The following is a 27429-nucleotide window of genomic DNA, read 5'->3' as shown; positions in this document are numbered from 1 at the left end:
CACTGCGTATAATAACATACAATGAAAATAATAATACTGCTATTAAATAATATTATTATCACTGTTTTATACCAAGTGACAAAAAAAGTTAAAAAATATAAAAAGTTATTGAATTGTAAAAAAAAAAATCATTATTCTTTGTCTTTTATTTTTCTTATTCAGTGCAATAAATCCATATAAATATATAGATTGCTAACTTTATTAAAAAAGGATTAAAACATATTTATTTAATTTGTCAGCCGTTCTAAAGCTTTATTTACACACTTTAGAATATGGTGGTGTGTATTCAATGTAATGACTCGAGTGAGCAATAATGATTGCTGGATTTGAAGTTATATTCTTTATTTATACTGTTAATTGTTATCATGAAAATTGTTTATAAGCATTCTGTATTTTGTTTGCTGCAGATAGTAGTAAACATCAGGGAACATAAATAAAATAAATGCGTTATGCAGTTAAAATGATTCGTCAAATGATGTTTAACAGAACAGGAAATTTTCACAGTATTTCCTATAATATTTTTTCTTCTGGAGAAAGTCTTATTTGTTTTGTATTGGCTAGAATAAAAGCAGTTTTTCATTTTTTCAAAAACATTTTAAGGTCAATATTATTAGCCCCCTTAAGCAATATTTTTTTGATCGTCTACAGAACAAACCATCGTTATATAAAATGAATTACCTACCTACCCTAACTTGAGTAATTAACCTAGTTAAGCCTTTAGATGTCACTTTAAGCTGTATAGAAGTGTCTTGAAAAATATCAAGTCAAATATTATGTGCTGTCATTATGGCAAAGATAAAATAAATCAGTTATTAGAAATGAGTTATTAATGGGCTAATAATTTTGACTTCAACCGTATTTAAATAGTCTCTAACATGATTGCTGTTGTGCCACAGGCTCGATACGTCCAGGCGAAGTTGAGTGTTCATGATCGCTCTCTGAAAGTGGCCACAGTCATCGAGAGTCTGGAGATGGAGATGGAACTCTTGTGTCTCACAGGAGTGGAGGATCAACTTCAGGCCGATGTCAGACCGACACTGGAGATCCTGCGCAACGCCGGCATCAAAGTTAGTGTCTGCACGCACACACACACATACACACACAGACAATGACATTTCACTGCCAACACAATGCAACAAAAATAGAGCTCATCAAATCTGACACGACATGCAAAGCTTTTGGCTGGTTGCATCTGGTTTAGAGAAAAACTAAAATTAACATGAAAGAGATGTTGGACTGGGTACTTTTTTGTTCTTCTTGCAGTTCTGAGAAAATTTCGACTCACAATTGCAAACTCAAATTTCTGATGAAAAAAGTCGCAGTTGTGAGACAAAACTAGAAATTGTGGTGAAAAACAACAAAAAATGTGTAGTTGAACTTGAACTTGAATGTGTAGTTGAACTTGAAGTTGTGAGGAAAATGTCAGAATTGTGAGAACGTAGTTGTTGGTGGTGTTGATATTATTATTTGTATTATTATTATTATTATTGTGGTTGTTGTTGCTGTGATTTTTTTTTTTTTTTTTTTTTTTTTTTTTTACTGTCATTATTACTTTTACTACATTTACTGTTCTCATTCCCTACCACTGTTTGGTTTTGTTCTCTTTTATTTTTATCTATATTATTCACTTTAGTTTTTGATATTTATGACCTATAATATTATGCTTTCTACTGTTATACATGTTATATGTATGTATATATATATATATATATATATATATATATATATATATATATATATATATATATATATATATATATATATATATATATATATATATATATATATATATATATATATATATATATATATATATATATGTTATGTATATATATATATATGTTATGTATATATATATATATGTTATGTATATATATATATATATGTTATGTATATATATATATATGTTATGTATATATATATATATGTTATGTATATATATATATATGTTATGTATATATATATATATATATGTATGTATGTATGTATGTATGTATGTATGTATGTATGTATGTATGTGTATATATATATATATATATATATATATATATATATATATATATATATATATATATATATATATATATATATATATATATATATATATATATATATATATATATATATATATATATATATATATGCATGCATGCATGCATGCATGCATGCATGCATGCATACATACATACATACATACATACATACATACATACATACACATATATATATATATATACATATATATATATTTGTATATATATATTTGTATATATATATATTTTTTCTTATTTATGTACTATGACTTGTGCACCCAGTACCTTTACATGCACACACACATCTATCTATATCTGACTGTTTTTTTTTTTGTTTGTTTTGTTTTTTGTTTTTATTTTTTTAATAATAATTTAAAAAATGAAAAGATATAAATATATAGTCTCCCCAAAATTAAACGCATCTGTAAAATCAAATTAAATTATTTTCTCACCATCAAAAAAAAAAAGAATTATGAGATAAAAATGTGAAATTGTAAAATGTCAGAATTGTGAGATTAAAAACTCCAAATTATGAGTAAAATGTCAGAATTGTGAGATTAAAAACTCCAAATTATGAGTAAAATGTCAGAATTGTGAGGATTAACTAAATTCGCCGTAGCATATGAGTGTGTGTGTGAATGTGAGTATGTATGAGTGTTTCCCAGTGCTGTGTTGCAGCTGGAAGGGAATCCGCTGCGTAAAACATATGCTGGAATAGTTGGCGGTTCATTCCACTGTGGGGACCCCTGATAAATAAGGGACTAAGCTAAAGGAAAATTAATGAATGAAAAAAGTTTGAATTTTAACTCAAAATTACGAGGAAAATATGAGCATTTTGAGATAAAAACTTGAAATTGTGAGGAAAAAGTCTGAATTTTTACGACGTAAAACTTAAAATTGGGAGAAAAAGTAGTAATTGTTAAACCAAAAAAAGTGATAGGAAACAAAGTACAAATTAAAATGAAGAAATCTAAATTTTGAAACTCACCTGACAAAAAATACTAACAAATCAGTGTTGCGTTTCAGCCGTCTGCCACGTTGAATTATTTTGCGTCTCTAAAATATTGACTTTGTTGTGTTAACAAGTGCTTATGCACATCAAATGTCAAGCTTAATTGAAGTTAAACCTGTTCTTTGTCTAGGTTTGGATGTTGACCGGGGACAAATTAGAGACTGCAACCTGCACAGCCAAAAACGCCCATCTAGTGACCCGCAATCAGGACATCCACGTCTTCAGACCTGTAAGTTCTTCATAGACCTCTTATTTCTACCAATACTTTTAAATGGGCCAAACCGTACCCGTCTAGAAAGGTTTATTTTCCACTTGAGGTGAACTGACAGAGTTCCTTGCACCAAAAAATGTACTTGACCTGTAAGAACATCGATCCTTAAACAAAATGTGAAACGAGTATCGCTTATTATGGGTTGCAAATCTTTCATTACGTTATAGTACGCATGACATATATTTTAATGGTTTTCTTTCTGGAGAAAGAGGACATGCTGTGGTAAAGTGTTTGATTGTTGTTGCTATTTTGGTGCAATCACATTCTAAGGTGTCGTATTTAGGAGAAAAATGTGTAAATTAAAGACCAAGAGAAAAGTCAGCAGTTTTGCATTAAGATTAAAGGGAATGCAAACCAGCATTATAGACTTTCTTGATCTAAATCAGTCACAAATATACTCTGCTGTTCAAAAGTTTATAGTTTTTTCAAGCCTTATGAGGCGTTCACACTGGATATACCTTGGGCGAGTACATCAGATTATTTGTGTGTATTTAGACACTTAAATTTTGAGTTTACTCCCTTCATTCGCACGTGTAGTTCGCTTCATTCGCATGTGAAATTCACTTCACAATAGATGTGAAATCTCTCCAGTTTTATTGCAAAATGACTTCCATAGGCTTTGTTGATGTGCTTTATGTGATATGGAAGGTGGGAATGCGCCGTGGACTATAATTTCTGGGTCTATCAGATCCTTCAGAGGTGCAGAGTTTCACCAACTCCTCCAGGAAGACCGAAATCAGAGCGGGCTCCTGACTGGATAACGGTTCCTACAAGAGCAAGCTCCTGATTGGTTAATGCGGTAAAATTTTCAGCAAAGTTCCCATTTTTAAACTGGAGCTATTCATGTGAATCACACATTAAGCACATCATACGCCCAAAACTCTCAATTCGTGCCATGTCATTCGCTCGAATCGCATCATTCACCCCCTGTTTCATTTGTGGGACATGTATATTCTTTCATTTATTCATTTTCTTTCAGCTTAGTCTCTATATCAGAGGTCACCACAGCGGAAAGAACCACCAGCTATTCCCGCATATGTTTTACGTAACACACATACTCTCTCACATTCACACACACTCATACACTACTGCCAATTTAGTTTATATATAATAGTTGGCGGTTCATTCCGCTGTAGAGACCCCTGATAAATAGGGGACTAAGCTGAAGGAAAATGAATGAATGAATAAATATATAGCACATTTAAAACAACAGAGCATTGGCCAAAGTACTGTACACTTCTAAAATATGCAGGGACACATCAAATGCTCATTACTTACTTATTATTAAAGTTAAACACAGATATTTTCATTTTATTTTCATTTTTTCAGGATTTTGGTTGAACAACTTGAACAATATTGCTTTAAAATTAGAAACATCATAAATGCCTGTTTTAGCAAGAAGGTCACTGGTTCGAGTCCCGGCTGGGCCAGTTGGTATTTCTGTGCAGAGTTTGCGTGTTCTCCCCGTGTTGGTGTTGGTTTCCTCTGGGTGCTCCAGTTTTCCCCTCAGTCCAAAGACAGGCGCCATAGTGTATGAGTGTGTGTGAATGTGTGTATGGGTGTTTCCCAGTACTGGGTTGCAGTTGCTTAAAACATATGCTGGAATAGTTGGTGGTTCATTCTGGTGTGGTGGCCCCTGATGAATAAGGGACTAAGCCGAAGGAAAATTAATGAATGCTTCTTTTGATCAACTGAATGCATCCATGATGAATAAAATAACTATTATTTTCTTACTAAATAATTCGACCCCAAGCATTTTTTGAACCGCGGTGTTCGTGTTAGCTCAGTAAATCTTGCCTCACACCCAAACGTCTCCAACACAAAGCTTGATTGAGTTTAGTAGTGCTCAGAGAAGCAAACCGGGAGAGCAGTTTCCTGAAGCCCTCTCTATGTGAAACACTATGACTCTGCGAGCTGCTGTGGATCTCCCATGCGGAGGACTGCCAGCGAAAGATAGACGCTCTGAGGAAGGTTGAATCTTCCCCACAGCAGCAGTTCCTGGAAACCGAAGACAATGGCTGGCACCACATGAAAAACAGGCACCTCGTTCCCTGCGGATCCCTGCGGCATCTGGATTGACTTCCTGCTGGATCAAAAAAAAAGGCATCCAGATTGAAGCTAAAATTGACAGATGAATTGCTCGACGCAAACGTTCATCAATTAGAAAACATCCTCTGGTCACACTTTATTTTAATGTACAATTTATGCTATTTACAAATCAATAATGAAGACTTTTAGCTCAATAAACTATTGATTTAAGTTTTTGGTTGGATTAGGCATGTGGAATAAGAACATACACTACCTGACAAAAGTCTTGTTGTTGATCCCAGTTGTAAGAGCAAGAAATAATAACTTGACTTCTAGTTGATCATTTGGAAAAGTGGCAGAAGGTGGATATTTTTTCGATGAATCATCTGTTGAACTGCATCCCAATCATCCCAAATACTGCAGAAGACCAATTGGAACCCGCATAAACCCAAGATTCTCACAAAAATCAGTCAAGTTTGGTGATGGAAAAATCATAGTTTGGGGTTACATTCAGTATGGGGGTGTGTGAGAGATCTGCAGAGTGGACGGCAACTTCAACAGCCTGAGGTATCAAGACATTTGTGCTGCCCATTACATTACAAACCACAGGAGAGGGCAAATTCTTCAGCAGGATAACGCTCCTCATACTTCAGCCTTTACGTCAAAGTTCCTGAAAGCAAAGAAGGTCAAGGTGCTTCAGGATTGGCCAGCCCAGTCACCAGAAATGAACATTATAGAGCATGTCTAGGGTAAGATGAAGGAGGAGGCACTGAAGATGAAATCAAAGAATCTTGATGAACTCTGGGAGTCCTGCAAGAACACTTTGGCATTCCAGATGACTTTATTAATACGTTACTTGAGTCATTGCAGAGATGTCTGGATGCAGTCCTCCAAGCTTATGGGAGTCATACACGATATTCATTCTTTTTCCACTGCACCATGACTTTATATTCTATACTGGACATTATTTCTGTTAATGACAAGACTTTTGTCTAAGCAACTTGTCTAAACTTACTGTCCTAATTAAATCATTAAAAATCAAGGCATGATCAGATTATTTGTTATACCTAAAACTTGGAAAGGTGACAAGACTTTTGTCAGGTACTGTACTTTATAAGTGTTAATAAACAGTTGATAACCAGTAGTAAATGATGTGAATTGTTACTTAAACTAAAGTGTTACCCATTCTCTTTTTCTGGTGAGGAGTTTTGGAATAATTTACACATCCAATTTATTCATTTATTTACATTGTTTTGGAGACTTTGTGAAGGAAAAGTTCATCCTAAAATGAATAATTATTTGCTTAGTCATTCCAAATCCATATGTTATGTGGGTCTAATATTACAATTTGATTCCCATAAAACATTAATTATCAGTTGTGCTGCTTTAGAAAATCTCTGAAACTAGTTACTAAATAACATTGAGTTGAATTCGCTTAGTGATGTTTTTAGCGTTTTTCACATGTCTTTTACACTTTTTCCAAATGTGAGTTACAGTATACACTACACTGTAAAAACTTTACCGTTAAAAATACGGTACAAACCGTAATAGTAATTTCTCATTTTTACAGTAAACTACCGTATTTCATTAATTTATAGAGGTAATATGTCTGTATTTTGAATTACCAACATCTACACATCTTTTGTTACACAGTTAGACACGTTAACACAGCTATATGCAGGTAGTGATGAGTTACTTAATAAACCAATGCTCATCGAAAATAACTTTTTCCCACAAGCAGAAAAGTGTATCAGTATATAGAAGGTGCTCAGTGTCATTCACACATCTACTAAACACCAGTATGGTAACACGCATAAAATTAAAGTCAAGAAATAAACATTGTTTATCAACATTAGATGTAAAATAAATCTATAATGAACATAACTGATGGGGAAACAACTAAAAAGATCCATAGTAATGTCAAAATAAAGCATAAAAAGTGATGTGCCATACAGGGAATTCTGGGAAAGTCAATTTCCGGTTATTCGCCATAAATATTAAGGAAACATACTGTTAACCAGGTTAGGGATTTTTACTGTAGCATTTTTACAGTTTTTTGCTGTTGAAATCATGGCCATTTTTACAGTGTAGTATACAAGTAAAAACACATGATTTAATCCTGTAATACAACGTCAAATATTTAGCATAAAATCTCCAATCCTTATATTCAAACATCCAACTGAAATGATGAGGTGAGATTAGAGTAAAACACTTCCTTAAATTAAGTTCTACTACCAAGTAAGAGTATTGTTGGCATTGCAAACGCAAGCCTGATCAGGGTGATTCATACCAAATCATACTGTGCTATCCTGTACAGTTTCCTCAGTGTAAACAAAGCATAGTCACTCATATTGTTCTAACCTAATATGATTTTTTAAATATGGAAATGAGCAGTGTGAACATTCTTACAAACATCTCCTTTAGTGGTCGACCACAAAAAGAAGGCCAGGTTTTTATAAATAACATGACAGTGAATCTGTTTACTCCCAAACCTTTCAGTCTAACGTCGATATCTGCTTAAAGCCACTAGTCCTCTCTCAATAATGCAATGGTGACTTTTTTAAAAATTAAAATTATGCATGACTTTATCCTGTAATGCGACGTCAAATTTTAGCATAATATCTTCAATCCTTATATTCAAACATTCAACTGAAATGATGAGGTGATATTGGAGTAAAAATGTGGTGTTTACGTGCTTTCAGATCACCATTAACACAGAGCTGTAGATCACTGAGAAGAAAATGAGCAGTGTGAACATTCTTACAAACATCTCCTTCAGCGGTCGACCACAAAAAGAAAGCCAAGTTTTATAAATGACATGACAATGAATTTGTTTACTCTCAAACTTTTCAGTCTAACGTCGATATCTGCTCAAAGCCATCTGTAAACACTAAAACAACAGTTACTAATGGTGAGCTTCCTGTGTGAAAGCAGCAGGCCGTGCAAACCTCACAGTTTTAGACGGTTGAGCAGAGAGCTGGTTGAATCTGCCAGCTGAATTTAATATCTCAGGCTGTGGTTCACCGCTGGTGTCTCTGAGATCTTTATCCGACTGGCTGCTTGTGTGTTTGTGTGAGAGGGAAAAAACACTAATGCTGCTGAACTCTCCGCTGTCTTGCAGGTAACCACTCGAAGCGAAGCTCACCTTGAGCTCAACGCCTTCAGGAGGAAACACGACTGCGCGCTGGTGATATCAGGAGACTCTCTAGAGGTGAAATGAACCCTTGAAAAAATGCACACTTGAAGAAAGAAAAAAACACGTATTGATGTTTAAGAGATATCAAAGCATACACAATAGCTGTGTTTCAATTCAGGGGTTGCATGCTTTGAAGGAAGCAGACTAAACATAAAGGAATTGTGTGTAACCCTGCATTTTTTACAGTGCATAGTAGAGATCCAACTGCAGGTTAATCTGCCATTCATCAGTCTTTCCTCAGAAATCTGAAATCTCCTCAGAATTATGCATTCAGCTGTTAAAAACCCAAGACATCTTTAATAAGTTTGTTAGTTAATGAGATGATATATAACACTGAAAACATGATTTAAATGTTTTTCAGTTGGTTCCATATTAATTAACAATAATTAAAACATCTTTACCAAAGCACTTAACCGTCTATCTCGTGTATCCACATTTGTAGTTTGTTCACACCTTTCTTACCTGCATTTGTAGTTCTAGTTAAAATATTAGTAGTTAAAGTACACACAGATCTGCACTTTGAATTTCTACCAGAAATAGTTGACCATCCGGGTAACTTTGGAATGCTCATTTTAACGTACTAAGGATGTACTAATCAGGGCTCAAAATTACCCTTTTTTTCTTGGTATCACCGGTGCTCCTAACTTCAAAATAAAGGCACACCAGACAAAATTTAGTCGCACCCACCAAAAATTATAAGCACCGTTACTACACGTTTTATACGAACAGATTCTATTATATATTAACACTCTAATCACAACTAACAAATACACAAAAATCTGCATGTGCTCACCGGCCCTGCACGCACTGTTTGACGTGAATGAGATGAACTGAATTAACAATAATAACTGTGCTGTTTTCACAGCTGGTGTCTGATATTGCTTTACGGTGAATGCTTTAGTCATTTTCATAGCGGACTTTAACCACTGGAAGTCTTTTATGTACTCTTCGAAAAGTGTAAATGCTGGATTGCCATTCATTGCATGATCACTAATTAGATGTGCCATTATTTGTAACTTTAGGTGGTTTCTAAAACTAAATCTGTCAGTGTTGTTTTCATTCTCTCGTATCCAGACCTTTACATTTTCGCAGCTGTAGCTCCCTGTCATTGGAACTGAGTGACTGACAGCTGATATTAACCAATCCATTGCGTTCTGTTGCAGTGGGCCAATAAGAAGAGCTTAAAGGCGGGGCAAGCATTTGGAATGCTCATTTTTATGTACTAAGGACGTACTAATCAGGGCTCGAAATTAGCCTTTTTTGTTGGTAGCACTGGTGCTCTTAACTTCAAAAATGTAGGCGCACCAGACAATATTTAGTCGCACCCACCAAAAATTATGAGCACTGTTACTATATGTGTTATATGAACAGATTCTATTATATATTAACACTCTAATCACAACTAACTGCACTCACCAGCCCTGCACGCACTGTTTGACGTGAATGAGATGAACTGAATTAAAAATATCAGTGCTGTTCTCACAGGTGCTGTCTGATATTACACAGGTGATATTGACATATAACTTATTATTTGCATACGTCATCTTCATAGCAATAACGGTCTTTTCACAAGCTGCAATATTAGTTTAATCTCAGTGAATGCATGCTCTTTAGCCATGGTGAACGCGGTGTCAGTTGCACGACTGACAGCATCGTGACGATTAAATGAAGGATTAAATAACGTTAGAACATCTTGTGCTTAAAATGTGTAGATTCAGTGGCAAACACTGTTACCTGAAAACTCCATCACACCGGCTTTTTACGGTGAATGCTTTAGTCATTTTCATTGTGGACTTTAACCACTGGAAGTCTTTTATCCACTCTTCAAAAAGTGTAAATGCTGGATTGCCATTCATTACATTATCACTAACTAGATGTGCCATTATTTGTAACTTTAGGTGGTTTCTAAGACTAAATCTGTCAGTGTTGTTTTCATTCTCTCGTATCCAGACCTTTACATTTTCGCAGCTGTAGCTCCCTGTCATTGGAACTGAGTGACTGACAGCTGATTTTAACCAATCCATTGCATTCTGTTGCAGTGGGCCAATAAGAAGAGCTTGAAGGCGGGGCAAGCATTTGGAATGCTCATTTTTATGTACTAAGGACGTACTAATCAGGGCTCGAAATTAGCCTTTTTTGTTGGTAGCACTGGTGCTCTTAACTTCAAAAATGTAGGCGCACCAGACAATATTTAGTCGCACCCACCAAAAATTATGAGCACTGTTACTATATGTGTTATATGAACAGATTCTATTATATATTAACACTCTAATCACAACTAACTGCACTCACCAGCCCTGCACGCACTGTTTGACGTGAATGAGATGAACTGAATTAACAATATCAGTGCTGTTCTCACGGGTGCTGTATGATATTACACAGGTGACATTGACATATAACTTATTATTTGCATACGTCATTTTCATAGCAATAACGGTCTTTTCATGAGCTACAATATTAGTTTAATCTCAGTGAATGCAAGCCCTTTAGCTATGGTGAACGCGGTGTCAGTTGCACGACTGACAGCATCGTGACGATTAAATGTACGATTAAATAACGTTAGAACATCTTGTGCTTAATGTGTAGATTCAGTGGCAAACACTGTTACCTGAAAACTCCATCACACCGGCTTTTTACGGTGAATGCTTTAATCATTTTCATAGCGGACTTTAACCACTGGAAGTCTTTTATCCACTCTTCGAAAAGTGTAAATGCTGGATTGCCATTCATTACATGATCACTAATTAGATGTGCCATTATTTGTAACTTTAGGTGGTTTCTAAAACTAAATCTGTCAGTGTTGTTTTCATTCTCTCGTATCCAGACCTTTACATTTTCGCGGCTGTAGCTCCCTGTCATTGGAACTGAGTGACTGACAGCTGATATTACCAATCAATTGCGTTCTGTTGCAGTGGGCCAATACGAAGAGCTTGAAGGCGGGGCAAGCATTGCGGGCTTTGTTTACGGCAGCAAGTTGACATGTCAACTGTTTTAAACAATTGCTGAGAGCTGCGTTTGGTGTTTTTAGGTGCAAAGATGCTTAATGCGTGAATGCCTCCTAATTCCGCGCATGCAGTGAACATTTTGCTGTAAAGACTTGGTCGCACAACATCAACTTTATGCACTCGCACAAATGCTCCCAAATATATTTTGAGGTCGCATAGATAAAATTTCGGGCACAAATGCGACCAAACCGGTCGCAATTTCAAGCCCTGCTAATTCCAGTCCCGGCTGGGTCAGCTGGCATTTCTGTGTGGAGTTTGCATGTTCTCCCCGAGTTTGCGTGGGTTTCCTCCGGGTACTCCGGTTTCGCCCACAGTCCAAAAACATGCACTATAGGCCATAGTGTATGTGTGAATGAGTGTTTATGGATGTTTCCCAGTACTGGGTTGCAGCTGCAAGGTTATTCGCTGTATAAAACATATGCTGGATAAGTTGGCGGTTCATTCAACTGTGGCAACCACTGATGAATAAAGGGACTAAGCTGAATGAATGAATAAAAAATTATTTATTTCTCAAATATGCAAATATGCAAAAATAAGACAATTCTTTTTATTTTCAAGCCCAAAAAAAATTTTTAAAAGCTTTTCTCATCATCAACAAAAGTTACTAGCACAGGAAAGCTCTTACAAATAGCCTCTGGAATGTGCAGCTTGATTCAGGTTGTGCTTCTTCTAAACCTGAAGGTTTACTGGTTTTTTTTATGTTGTTGCAGGTGTGTCTGAAGTATTATGAGTATGAGTTTATGGAGTTGGCGTGTCAGTGTCCGGCTGTGGTCTGCTGTCGCTGCGCTCCAACACAGAAAGCTCAGATTGTTCGTCTGCTTCAGGAGCGAACAGGCAAACTTACCTGCGCCGTCGGTCAGTAAACAACTCCTCAGTGCACTTCCTGTGACACAAGATCAATTATCGAGCGTTATGTTGTATTTTATCTAGGTTGAATGATTATATTTGGTCATGAAGAAGTATGTATGAAATGTCTGAATTTATCGGAAACGTTTTTTACAGTTAGGTGAAGTAATCAGTAGGCCCACACGGAATTCCGCAGATTTCCTCAAATATTTAGCCCAGGGGTCACCAATCTCGGTCCTGGGGGGCCGGTGTCCCTGCAGGATTTAGCTCCAACTCCAAGTATACCCAGTAAGACCTTGATTAGCTTGTTCAGGTGTGTTTGATTAGGGTTGGAGCTAAAATCTGCAGGACACTGGCCCTCCAGGAACAAGTTTGGTGATCCCTTATTTAGCCCATCATTGATTGTGTTTATTTACTTGTGTAAATTAATAAAATAATTAAATAATTATAGTAATGTTATTGACTAAAATGAAAATGTTCATATGAAAACAGTTTATAAAGTAATATTTTCAGTCTTTTAGTAGATATATTATATGAGAGACTTGCTTTGTTTACCAAATAAAGTGAATCTAATTGGATTTGCATTGTAAATATTAAATAAAAGTTAAAAAGGTATTACTTTTTATTTCATATATTAAGGTTTTAGTTATGAGACTCTTAAAATAATTCTGCATAAATCCGCAGATTTTAACACAATTATGCGCAGAAATAGCAAAAAATGTCAGCAGATTCCGTCTGGCCCTAGTAATTAGATTTGTTAGTTAATAACTAAAGTAATGCTAGAAGTTGTGATTTTATATCCAGTTTTTTATTATTGAAGTTCTTTCTTCAGTTAGTGTTTCATTTTTTTAAATTTGTTATTAAAGTGTTATTTACTTTTACTTTATTTTATTTCAATTTTTTATGCGAGTCAAAATATCTAAAAATTCTTAAATAAAGAAGCATTTTCTAGACAAGTAAAAAATGTTGGCCTATTTTCAGAAATAATCTAAATTACATTGAGGTTTTTTTCCTGGAAACATGCAAAATAATCAGCTTTTGGGGTATTTTTTATTTTATTTTATTTTATTTTATTTTATTTTCATCCACCAGGTAAATATTTAATTCCTATTTTATTTTATTTTATTTTATTTTAATTTCATCCACCGGGTAAATATTAAAGTCCTAATTTAATTTAATTTAATTTAATTTAATTTAATTTAATTTAATTTAATTTAATTTAATTTAATTTAATTTAATTTAATTTAATTTAATTTAATTTAATTTAATTTAATCCAGGTAAATATTAAAGTCCTATTTTATTTTATTTTTTTTATTTTATTTTATTTTATTTTATTTTATTTTATTTTATTTTATTTATTTTATTTTATTTTATTTTATTGCTTATTTTATTTTATTTTCATCCTCCATGTAAATTTTAAAGTCCTGTTTTATTTTTATTTTACTTTTATTTTATTGTTTATTTTATTTTATTTTATTTTATTCAATTTTATTTTTATTTTTGTTTACTTTTAATTTAAATGATTTAAATTGCAGTTTTTTATTATCATTATTATTATTATGTTATTATCCATTTAAATGTTTTCATTTTATTTTTGAACTGCGTTTGTTCATAAGTTGTGTGAAAAATATTATAATTTGTGTGTGTGAATAAATCTTATGTAATACAATTAAAACAAAGTTGGGCATCAGAAAATCAGAACAGTAACGCTATATAGAAAAAGGCTGTTTGATGCTTAAAGTTCAGATTGTTTGCTAATATCTGCTAGCATTAACATATAGCATCCGTTTTAATTGCAGGTTTAATCTTGAATCCTGGCTTTGTTTAAAAGACATGTGTACATACGTTTGCATACGATATGTTTTATGGACTCAGTCCGGGTCACGGCACCATCTGTCTCTGGCTCATCACTGGCTGTCTTTTCTCTCTCAGGGGACGGAGGAAATGATGTCAGCATGATCCAGGAAGCAGACTGTGGCGTGGGAGTGGAGGGCAAAGTAAGACCCAGCAGTTACACACACATACACACACACACATAAACACAAATGAACTACTGCTGCTTCCGGACACTTCCTTCCATCTGTGCTCACTGCGTCAATCACCAAACACACACACTTTACACTTTACACACACATTCTCACATTTCTTGCATTACACCACACTGAAAGCTAACATTTGACACTAGCATTAACATGCTGCAATTTCCCATCACTGACTGTCTGACTGACAGTGTGTTACCATCCTAATTCAGCCTGTTTATTCTCTAGATACAGTTTCCTGCTCTTGTTAATGTTGATTAATTAATGTTTCATGATCTTCCTATAATTTTAAAATGTTTAGCAAATTCCAAAGCAATGGTCAGCATTCTTAGCTGTATCGACAGCTCATTATCATATTACTTAATGGACATAACATATTTGTTTCTTGGAATAGGATGAAGATTAGCTGTTTATCAGTATAATTGCAATATCACACTCGGAGCATTGCGATATGACTGTATATTGGCACTGGTGGGGGGCACTAAGGCACTCGACCTTCAGCCTCGAGCCAACGCACGCCTCCCACCAGTGCCGATATACAGCCAAATCGCACTGCTACTCGTGTGATTTTGCTCAAATATATGTGTGTGTGCGCGTGTGTGCATGTATTAATATTACATTTCCAGTTATTATGCCCCAAGTCTAGGGTAAAAGCAACTACATGGGCATAATAAAAAAAAAAATTAGGTTGTGGCTGGTGGATTTCCCAAGGGAAATAAAAAATTATGCAAAAGATCTCCTTCTGTCGACATCCAAATGCAGACACTCAGTTCAAAGTAATGGAATAGATTTATTGTCTATAAAATAACAATTTAAATGAGCATCTCTTCGGGGTGGCCACTGGCCAAATGAACAAACAAAAGAATCTGCAAAGTAAATAATCTAAATAACCTGTAAATCTTTAATGAAAAATACAGGAAGCTTACCTTCCTCCCTAAACATAACATATAATCAAAATTAATAGGCAGGCCACCTCTACGAGCTCAAACGCTCAAAAAGTTGCAAGCATACTTGGACATTTGAACAATATTAAAGTTTGGTCGTTGGCCTGGGGGGGTTAGGGAAATCCAGGAGCTCTCCACTCCCAGCAATAGTCGCACCAAAAATGAGCTCCTCAAACTCTGTCTGGAGTTCCGTTTTTATAGCTCTCAGAGAACAGCAGCCAATCAGAGCTTGGACCACATTAACATAGGAGCCTATGGGGTGAGAAAAGACAACACAAGAAGGCAGGACAAACAAAAAAGAAAAAAAAACACACATACAATGCGCAACAAAGATAAATAAATAAGCGTTAGCCGTAACACTTCCACACACAAAGAATCCACAAAGTAGTACTCGGCATTAAATGATTGAGATCAGCGAGAACATTGCCTTTGCCCTTCTTGTATCGAATTTCCATGTTAAAGTCTTGAACGAACAGACGCTGAATTGCATTCTTCATCCGTGACAAAAATGTATGCATATACATTTTCTCTTGCCTATTTAATTTTTTTATAATGATGATTAATCACAGCAATTAATCGCTTTTTTATATTTCTAATTGTACTGAAAAAATATTAAGTCCACAATTATTTATTTTGAAACCAGAAACACCAATTTACTAGTTTATCCAAAGTGTTTCCCAATTTGTAAAATGTTTACTTTTTTGTCTTTTATTATCCCTGTGTTCGTGTGAGTTTCCTCCAGGTGCTCCGGTCTACCCCCCCCACAGTCTAAAGACATGTGCTATAGGTGAATTGAGGAAACTAAAATGGCCGTAGTGTATATGAATGAATGCAAGAGTGTATGGGTGTTTCCCAGTGCTGGGTTGCGGCTGGAAGGGCATCTGCTGCATAAAGCATATGCTGGCTAAGTTGGCAGTTCATTGCGCTGTGGCTACCCCTGATAAATAAAGGGATTAAGCCGAAGGAAAATGAATGAATGAATGAATGAGATTTAAGAACACTCAAGAAACTTCGACTGCCACTATAAATTAATTTAGTTCAATATATTCTGATTTCAGGAATCACAGCAGGATATGATTCCTGAAATCAAAATATACTGAACTAAACTGAACTAAGAGGATGGATAACTTAGAAGCACACTAGACGTCTAAACGTACTTAAAATACTACACAGCCGAGTTTGACCCAGTTGTGGTGCACCGAGCCCACTTTCCAGCTCATCAAAATGAGACGCCATGGGGAGGTTAATTGATACTGAGTCATTCATGACTAACTCGGCTTAAACCTTGATTGGCTTGGCGTGGTTTCGTGGGTCGTAGTTATTTTCCTCTCTTCGGTTCATTCAGTCACTCAGTGATCCGAAGATGCTTAATATAGTCCAGCTTAATCTAGAAAACACTCTTGCTTACGCTCTTGACTCATTATGTATGTACGATTTCTCCATCATTCTCTAAAAGTTTCCATCACTAGATTTAAAGGGGACCTATTATGCAAAAATCACTTTTATAAGGGGTTTAAATATAGTTGTGTGGCAATAGTCTGTAAATATAACCAGGTTCTTATGGTAAAAATTTTATAATTTTATTTTTTATAATCACACTTGATTAAAACAGTCTGCAGTAACACTTTGATTGACATTCTCTCTTTGTACGTGTCATCAGAGAGGGAGAGCCACGCCCTTAGTGACAATCTCTCCCTCATTAGCATAGTATGTTAGTCTTGTTTTTGAATCTGCCACTATGCTGACACATTGGCATTTGTAGTTCCACCCGGTTATGAAAAAGAGCAGTCACCTCTTAAAGTGACAGTCACCTAAATAGCACAATTTGGATCAAAGCCTAAAAAGGGAAGTTTCAAAGAGTTATAAAACATTATTTGTGTGGTATTTTGAGCTGAAACTTCACATACACACTCTAGGAACATCAGAGACTTATTTTACATCTTGGAAAAAGGAGCATAGTAGGTGCTCTTTAAAAGACAACAGGAGGATAATAGTCCCATTCGTTGTTGTTGGTTAATTCATAGCTAACATTTGATATTTTTTATGGTTTTATCTTGTTTGTGGTTATTTCTCTTATTAAGAAATTATTTTTATTTGTGTTAATGTAATTTTATTGCAACTTTCCATTTTTTTTATTCTTGTTTGTTTACTTTTGCCAACAATTTTTATTTTGCTTTTATTTATTGTTGTTTTTGTTTTTTCTTTTTCTATTTTTTTTCAATTGATCAGCTTTGTCTTATCTTTAGTTTAGTTTAATTTCTATTTCAGAAAAATTAAGTATGTTAAATATATGTTGTACTGTTTTATATGAAGTTTTTATTTTCTCATTCTGTCATTTTTAGGTGGTGATTCTGTTTAATATTAATATCTCCATCATTTTCAGTTTCAGTTTTGTCCCTTATTCTTAATTGATTTACTTTTTTGTGAGGATTCTTCAATATATTCAGAAATAACAATGCATTCAGCTCATTTATTGAAATCATTTCCCCATTATTTCATTTATTTATCCATCTCATTTTAGCATGTTTGGTAATCGTTCAATCATAATAATTACTAGTTTTTCATATTTAGCACTATTGATAAATTAAGCCCAAAACCTTTTTAAAATCAGCAATATGAATGTGATTCAGCAGTTGGTAACACTTTATAATAACTACTTACTATGAATCACTTATTAGACATTAGCAAAAAGTTAATTCTTTATTTGTTAAGCATTAACTCTACATTAATAGATGTTGGTAAGCAGTTTATAAATACAGCTACACATGCTGCATTCTTGACTTATCTGCACATGTAGAATGTGCTTAATGATTGTGTTTTCATACTTTGTTGATGATTCATGTTTCTTTACTAAATTAAGTGTTGCATGATTTACAGACCAGTTATTTAAGAATAGTTGCTGGTTTTTTCAGACCATTCAGAATGCGTAAGTGAATGAATTTATATATCTTATTATTCAGGCAAACACTCACCGGCCATTTTATTAGGTACACCTTACTAGTGCCGGGTTGGACCCCTTTTGCCTTCAGAACTGCCTTAATCCTTTGTGGCATAGATTCAACAAAGAACTGAAAATATTCCTCAGAGAGTTTGGTCCATATTGACATGATAGCATCACGCAGTTGTTGCAGATTTGTCGGCTGCACATCCATGATGCCAATCTCCCGTTCCACCACATCCCAAAGGGGCTCTATTGGATTGAGTTCTGGTGGCTGTGGAGGCCATTTGAGTACAGTGAACTCCTTGTCATGTTCAAGAAACCAGTCTGAGTTGATTCATGCTTTATGACATGGTGCGTTGTCCTGCTGGAAGTAGCCATTAGAAGATGGGTACACTGTGGTCATAAAGGGGTGGACATGGTCAGCAACAATACTCAGGTAGGCTGTGCGTTGACACAATACTCAATTGGTACTAATGGGCCCAAAGTGTGCCAAGAAAATATCCCCCACATTATTACACCACCATCAGCCTGAAGCGTTGATACAACCATCCGAATGTCACAGCAGAAATCGAGACTCATCAGACCAGGCAACATTTCTCTAATCTTCAATTGTCCAATTTTGGTGAGCCTGTGTGAAGTGTAGCCTCAGTTTTCTGTTCTTAGCTGACAGGAGTGGCACCTGGTGTGGTCTTCTGCTGCTGCAGCCCATCCGCCTCAAGGTTGGACATTTTGTGCATTCAGAGATGCTCTTCTGCATCCCTCGGTTGTAACGAGTGGTTATTTAAGTGACTGTTGCCTTTCTACCAGCTGAAACCAGTCTGGCCATTCTCCTCTGATGTCTGGCATCAACAAGGCATTTTCGCCCACAGAACTGCCGCTCACTGGATATTTTCTCTTTTCGAACCATTCTCTGTAAACCCTAGAGATGGTTGTGCGTGAAAATCTCAGTAGATCAGCAGTTTCTGAAATACTCAGACCAGCCCGTCTGGCTCCAATAACCATGCCACGTTCAAAATCACCTTTCTTTCCCATTCTGATGCTCGGTTTGAACTGCAGCAGATTGTCTTGAACATGTCTACATGCCTAAATGCATTGAGTTGCTGCCATGTGATTGGCTGATTAGAAATTTGCGTTGGACGAGCCTTTGGACAGGTGTACCTAATAAAGTGGCCGGTGAGTGTACTTGTGCTTTTAAGTCAAGAATACAGCATTTGTAGGTGTATTTAAAAACTACTTACTAATGTCTATTAATGTAGAGTTAATGCTTAACAGATAATGAAATAACTATTTGCTAATTTTATCTTGTAGTTTATCTTGTAGTAAAAAGAGTAAACACTCCGACTGATGTTTGTTTGTGTGTGTATTACAGGAGGGTAAGCAGGCGTCTCTGGCCGCTGATTTCTCCATCACTCAGTTTAAGCACTTGGGTCGCCTGCTGATGGTCCACGGCAGGAACAGCTATAAACGCTCAGCGGCGCTCAGTCAGTTCGTCATTCACCGCAGCCTGTGCATCAGCACCATGCAGGTACTGCACATCTGCTCCATTCATCAACACACCAGCTGCACACAAAACACACTGCTCGTTCATGCAAGGGTCAGTGTTGGTGTTTTGGGATGTTTGGTTTTTTGATCCATGTTGGTTTAGAGTCGTGGAAAAAGCAAAATAAACCTTTTAATTTTATTGCGCACTATTTTTTATTTTATATGTTTGCATTTGTAGAAAGTATTTATAATATATAGCTTTAAAGACCTTCATTTTAAAATGAGGCTAAAATTTCCAATTCAGCAGTGGTTATTCCAAACTTTATGGTTTCATTAAAATATATGCAAATATATATATATATATATATATATATATATATATATATATATATATATATATATATATATATATATATATATATATATATATATATATATATATATATATATATATCTGTAAATTAGATGTACATATATAAATCTGTAAATTAGATGTACATATATAAATCTATAAATTAGATGTACATATATAAATCTATAAATTACTGTAGATGTACATATATAAATCTATAGATTAGATGTGCATATATAAATCTATAGATTAGATGTACATATATGTAAATGCATAAGTAGATATATAAATTATAGAGAGTCATAGTGAAAATGGTTATATAATAATATATATATATATATATATATATATATATATATATATATATATATATATAATAATAAATATATAAATGCAAAAGCTGCTAAATGCCATTTCCAGTTGAAGTCAGAATTATTAGCCCCCCCTGTTTATTTTTTCCCCCGATCTCTGTTTAACGGAGAGAAGATTTTTTTTCAACATATTTCTGAACATAATAGTTTTAATAACTCATTTCTAATAACTGATTTATTTTATCTTTGCCATGATGACAGTAAATAATATTTGACTAGATATTTTTCAAGACAATTCTATACAGTTTTAAGTGACATTTAAAGGTTTAATAAGGTTAATTAGGCAGGTTAGGGAAGTTATTGTATAACAGTGGTTTTATCTGTAGACAATCGAAAAAATAAATAGCTTCAAGGAGCTTATAATTTTGACCTTAAAATGGCTTTTTAAAAATGAAAAACAGCTTTTATCCTAGCCGAAATAAAACAAATAGGACTTTCTCCAGAAAAAAATATATATAATCGGACATACTGTGAAAATGTTCTTGCTCTGTTTAACATCATTTGGGAAATATTAAAAAAAATTAAAATAAATTCAAAGGGGGGCTAATAATTCTGACTTTAACTGTATATAGGGCTTAGCATATATAAGTGCACAACTCACAAATCTATCTTTTTTTAATTTAAAATTTTTAATAGGAAGCTATACAATATTATATTTGTGCATATACATTAGATTAGTCAGTACTGAAGCCAAATCTGGAGCTAATCTAACAAAATAACTTACGATAATGCTCCAAAAACTAGTACACCCAAATTTATATGTTATAGAAAAATAATAAATAAAAATTTAAAAAGAGGAAAAATCAAGTGAATCAAAGCAATTGAACAATTTAGTTGAAATTTTGTATGTTGTAATTTTTTTTGCAATATTTTTCTTGAATTTAAATGTATTATCTTTCAATTTCTAAATATGTTTGGTGACTAAATTATTATTATTAATAAATATATCCATTTAATAAATCTGTTTGGTTGAATGCACCAGAATACATTGCCTATATTCACTGAGAAATGGAGAAAAATATTCATTTTCAAAAAGGGGTGTACTCAATTATGCTGAGCACTGTGTGTGTGTGTATATATATTTATATTTTTTCATTTTTTAAATATATGAAATATGGTACAGTTTTATACATCACATTATGCTCATAGACACATGGACTTAACTATTATAAATAATTTTCATATAGTTCAAATAAAAACCATACGCATTGCATACATGTAATTATATAAGTGTTATGTAGTTTAGTAATTAATTATAGTTTTCTGAATTACCAGCACCAGTGAAGTAAGATATTTTATGTATGTTTATGTATGTTTCAGGCTGTGTTTTCCTCTGTCTTCTACTTTGCATCTGTTCCTCTATATCAAGGCTTCCTCATTATCGGGTGAGTGTTGATGACTCATTTGCACTGGCTGAATCTCTCTGGCATTTCAGCCATGTGTTTCAGAAAGCTCTGACATTTGAGGAGCGCTCAGCCTTTTTTCCATCAAGAAGATGTACATCAAAAGAGCTTTTGTACTCTTCAAATGAACAACGGGTTAAAGATGAACAGGCTTTAGGGCTCTTTTGATTCAATTTGTGCATCCACTACATTTTTTCTGGTCTTGAAAAGTTTTGAAATATTAGGAAAGTCAATAATAAAAAAATGCTGTGCTGTGCTGTACAATATTTCAGTGGCGAGAAATGCAGTCTTTAAACAGTCCTTTAAGTATTTTTAAGTCTTTTAAGTCTTTAAATGCAGACGTTAAGTCTTTAAGCAGTCTTTTAAGTCTTTAAATGCAGTCTGTAAGCAGTCTTTTAAGTCTTTTTTAATCTTTAAAATGCAGTCTTTAAGTTTTTAAGCAATCTTTTAAGTCTTTAAATACAGTCCTTAAGCAGTTTCAAGTCTTTTTAAGTCTTTAAATGCAGACGTTAAGTCTTTAAGCAGTCTTTTTAGTCTTTAAATGCGATCTGTAAGCAGTTTTTTTTAAGTCTTTTTAAGTCTTTAAAATGCAGTCTTTAAGTTTTTAAGCAGTCTTTTAAGTCTTTAAATACAGTCCTTAAGCAGTCTTAAGTCTTTTTAAGTCTTTAAATGCAGACGTTAAGTCTTTAATCAGTCTTTTAAGTCTTTTTAAGTCTTTAAAATGCAGTCTCTAAGTTTTTAAGCAGTCTATTAAGTCTTTAAATGCAGTCTGTAAGCAGCCTTTTAAGTGTTTAAAAGCAGTCTTTAAGCACTCTTTTTTACAGCTTTTTATGTCTTTTAAGTCTTTAAGCAGACTTTTAAGTCTATTAAGTCTTTAAATGCAGTCTTTAAGTCTGCTAGAAGTGCAAAATATTCTTAGAATCTGGTGATGTTAAATGAGTTCAAATATGGCAGACAACTGGACAGATATTGATTTTTATAACCAATGCTGATTATTTGCATGATTATGTACATGATAACCCATATACTAATCCAAAATGTATGTAAACTGAATTTGATTTGGTGATAAAACCAGCACTGAATCGAACATGCTGTTTGTTTGTAGTACTTTTGTCAGTGCTTTTTGTTACTTAAAGTAAACAATACCTCAAAAAATATGTCTCATTTACAATTAGTTTAACTATAATAATTATGTAGGAGCTAAAATAAAAAAAGAAAAAAAAAAAAAAAAAAGATAATAACTACATAGACATTTAATACATATATGTTAAAACAGACAATAATAATCAATAATTTATATAATAATAATAATAATAATAATAATAATAATACAATAATAATTAAAAAAATAATATCAAAAAATTATTATTAATAATTTATTATTATTATTATTATTAACTAATACCATATTTCTCAACGATCACATCACACTTAATTCTACAGCGATGATGCTGAAAATAATTAAATAAAAATACATTTTCAAATATCAATAGAAAAAATATATTTTTTAATATTTTGTGATTTATTTTCATTTAAATTGCATCAGCCTTTTATTATACATATTACATTTTCATTGTACTTTTTCAGTATTACATTATGTATTTTAAACATTATTATAAGTTGCAATAACATTTTTACTTTATTTTTATTATGTATTTTTTTTAAATATGATGCATTACTTTATACTATCTATTTTAGAAATTGTTTACTTGACATAATATTAAGTTATAATAATATTTTTACTTTGTTTTTATTATGTATTTTTATAAATATGATGCATTACTTTATATTATGGATTTTAAAATCGTACATTTAAACATTATTATAAGTTGCACTAAAAATTGCACTTTGTACTTTTTGTCCATGCTGATGTACAGGTACTCCACGATCTACACCATGTTCCCTGTTTTCTCTCTGGTTTTGGACAAAGATGTTAAATCAGAGGTGGCCATGTTATATCCTGAACTTTACAAGGATCTTTTAAAGGTATTTGTGACCCTCAATCTCAAATCAATCACCTACAACCATTTAGTAATTTTATTGAGCATAATAACAATTGTAATTGCTTTCAGGGACGACCGCTCTCCTTCAAAACGTTCTTAATATGGGTCTTGATCAGTATCTACCAAGGTAAGCAAACAATCTGTTTCTTATACAGTTATTAGCCCTCCTGAATTATTAGCCCCCCTATTTATATTTTCCCCAATTTATGTTTAACGGAGAGATTTTTTTCAACACATTTCTAAACATAATAGTTTTAATAACTCATTTCTAATAACTGATTTATTTTATCTTTGCCATGATGACAGTAAATAATATTTGACTAGATATTTTTCCAGATACTAGTATTCAGCTTAAAGTGACATTTAAAGGCTTAACTAGGTCAATTAGGCAAGTTAGGGTAATTAGGCAATTCAGTGTATAACGATGGTTTGTTCTGTAGACAATAAATAAATATTGCATAAGGGGGCTAATAATATTGACAGTAAATTTATTTACTTTTTTAAAATAAAAACTGTTTTTATTCTAGCCGAAATAAAACAAATAAGACTTTTTCCAGAAGAAAAAATATTGTAGGAAATACTGTGAAAAACCATGTTTATAGTGTCCATTCAGGGGCTTGCCAATGCAAAACGCTGCAGGTGAATAGGGTAAATACATTTATCACCTTCAACAGTTTATGGATTAAAAATTGTACATTACAGGTTTTCTAAAATGTTAAATATTCTTATTATTTAACTAAATGTTTAAATATTCAAATGAAGTATTATTGAATTAAATGTATATATTAAATATAATATAATTTAAAATAATGAAATAGATATAATATAATAAATAATATAATAAATAAATATCACTAAGTATATTTAATTATATTCACTAGGATAAAATGCTGCATATAATCAAGTTATGTAGGAACTTACTTATTCAAACAAATTTGAAATATGTTTAAATGGGCTATTAAATGTTCATTAATTTGCATTAATTTTTTGTTTTTAAATGGAAAACGTCTGAACATTTGGGTAAAGTTAAAAATAAAATTCTTGTTTCAGTCTTTTTCTTTCTTTTTTTCTTTTACATTTTTCTCACCACATAATTCAGAAAAGACTGCAAACAAACAGCCTGAACATTTTAAGCTAAAACATTTTTCAATTTTGTTTTAAAATACTGCAGATAATTAAGTTATATTAGGAATTAGGTTTAAATTAGAACAAATGCCACTGTAAAAACCTTAAGAATACAGATGTGAATGCAACTCTGTAGAACTGCTAAAGGGGACATTTATGACTCCGTACAGCAGAATAATCAGTTTTTGAGAAAACAACCTTTAAAAATATTTGTACAAATGACTAGTATTTGTAATTCTGCAGATACAACTCGATAAAGTGCTATAAAATTAAAAAATAAAGCATATTTTATCTGGGAGGTGCATGTTTTTTAGACATTTTGTGAAAAATTTAGATATTTAAGAGGCTTTGGAAGTCTGAAGTTGTGAAGTGTTTAATAATTATTATTACATTTTTATTAATTCCCTAAAGCTGTCTGGGGTAAGGTTTGGGTATTGGGGTTTTGATATATTGTAATACCTTGTTAAACTTAATAAAGAGATGCTATATAAAGCATATTTTTGGATGCTGTCTTTCCACTAAACTGAGAAAAAACAAAAAACTACATTGGACGGGTGCATGAGAAACAGTAGTGTCTCACTTAAAGAAAACAGCAGCACTATGTATACAACACTGTTTCATCCATCCAAACTAAACCCACACGCGTGTTTTCACTCGCCTGCACTCAATAGTTTATTTGTGTCTGCATGTCAACAATAGTCAAGGTTTTCTACGAGTGCAGTTTGAGCCCACGCCCGCTGTCTTTGTGTCTAAATCTTCATCATCGCAGGAGATTCTGTTTGTTTTTGACAGCTCTGGGTATTTCCTCACTTCTTTCAGAGCTCATTTTCAGAGGAGACATCCTCTATCCCTCATCATTCATCTCTGTTTTCACTCAAAGGCTGGTTATTCTGGTCTTTAGGTTCGGTTTAATAATAGCATGTTTAGAGTTGTGCTTGAATTAGGCCTGTGTCAATAATCAATATATCGACTTATCGCACAACACATGGAAATGACCTCAATCATTTTTGGTGATGCAATATATATATCAGCCATACATAAACAATTCTAGCAACATTTAAGCTGAATGTCCAACATCTCTATCTCTATTGAAGCTGTCAGTGTCAGTATGGTTAAACCAATACTGTAGTATTTACTATAAATTACTATAGTATATTTTCATGTAGGTGTCTGACATCTGAAAATAGATCTGGTAGCAGATATCACAGCCTTATTTACTTTTTACCTTGCACTTTTATGTTAATATTTATTATTATTTAATAGTTTAGGATATGTGTTTTCACATTCTGATTTCAATGCCTAAGCATTAAATTGTTAAAATAACTATAATTAAATGAAATATTCTTAAGAATAAAATATGCTGTGTTCTTTGGAAGAGTGCACTTGCATTGTGATGATATTATATTGTCATTCTGAGATTATATAGTGAGTGGGTTAAAATGGTCTTAAAATGACAAAAATATAGTTTATTGCAATATATTTTGGTGCAATATATCGTACAACAAAAAATAAATAGTATTTTGGACATGTTGGAACTTAAAAATTCCAAAAACAATTAAACATGTTTAAATATTTATTAATTCATTCATTCATTGTCCTTCGGCTTAGTCCCTTATTTACCAGGGGTCACCACAGTGGAATGAACCGCCAACTTTTCTGGCATATGTTTTACACAGCGGATGCTCTTCCAGGTGCAACCCAGTACAGGGAAACACCCATACACTCTCATTCACACACATTCATTCATACACCACGGGCAATTTTGCTTACCCAATTTACCTATAGCGCCAGTCTTTGGACTGTGGGGAAACAGGAGCACCCGGAGGAAACCCATGCCAACACGGGCAGAGCATGCAAACTTCACACAGAAATGCCAACTTGCCCAGCCAGGACTCGAACTAACAACCTTCTTGCTGTGATGCCACAGTGCTAACCACTGAGCCACCAAGCCGCCCTTGTTTAAATATTAAAATTATGTATTATTTAATTAAATACACACTTCACTTTGCAAAGATTTAAAAAAATATATTTAAAACATCAGTAACTCTAACCCTAACATCAGTAAAGTCAAGATTAAAATGACAAATCTGACGCAACTTGATGAAGTGTTATAAAAGAAAAAAGTGAAAGCTTGATTTGGATGCAAAGAAAAAGTATTTATGTTATACATTTTTACAGCAGGTTATGTTAGTGGATGTTTTTATCCCAAACATAATAAAAGGGCAGTAAATCTGAACAGCACACAAGGGTTTTAAAGAAAAATTTGGGGTATTATTTCTGCAGACACTGTAAATCAGAACAAACAAAAAAATCTGGGGTGTGCTTTTTTCACGTTTTCTGTGTTGCCAGATGCAACGGGTAAATAATTATATCACTT

At 33.3% G+C, this 27429-nt stretch overlaps 1 protein-coding gene across 1 annotated transcript in view; it reads left to right on the top strand.

Annotated features, from left to right (window-relative positions):
- The window catches only part of LOC130217845 (probable phospholipid-transporting ATPase IIA), a 102054-nt gene that overhangs the window by 62087 nt on the left and 12538 nt on the right, over nucleotides 1-27429 (top strand). The window contains exons 18-26 of the mRNA XM_056450059.1: nucleotides 897-1067; nucleotides 3176-3274; nucleotides 8466-8555; nucleotides 12256-12400; nucleotides 14325-14389; nucleotides 19686-19841; nucleotides 21842-21906; nucleotides 23802-23910; nucleotides 23997-24054. Of these exons, the coding sequence (XP_056306034.1) occupies nucleotides 897-1067; nucleotides 3176-3274; nucleotides 8466-8555; nucleotides 12256-12400; nucleotides 14325-14389; nucleotides 19686-19841; nucleotides 21842-21906; nucleotides 23802-23910; nucleotides 23997-24054 (958 nt within the window). The remainder of the gene's footprint in view (nucleotides 1-896; nucleotides 1068-3175; nucleotides 3275-8465; nucleotides 8556-12255; nucleotides 12401-14324; nucleotides 14390-19685; nucleotides 19842-21841; nucleotides 21907-23801; nucleotides 23911-23996; nucleotides 24055-27429) is intronic.

The sequence above is a fragment of the Danio aesculapii genome, chromosome 23, assembly GCF_903798145.1.
Source record: "Danio aesculapii chromosome 23, fDanAes4.1, whole genome shotgun sequence".
NCBI classification, from domain to species: Eukaryota; Metazoa; Chordata; class Actinopteri; order Cypriniformes; family Danionidae; genus Danio; species Danio aesculapii.
Note: the sequence above shows the minus strand (reverse complement) of the source record. Positions and strands in the feature narration are given on the sequence as shown.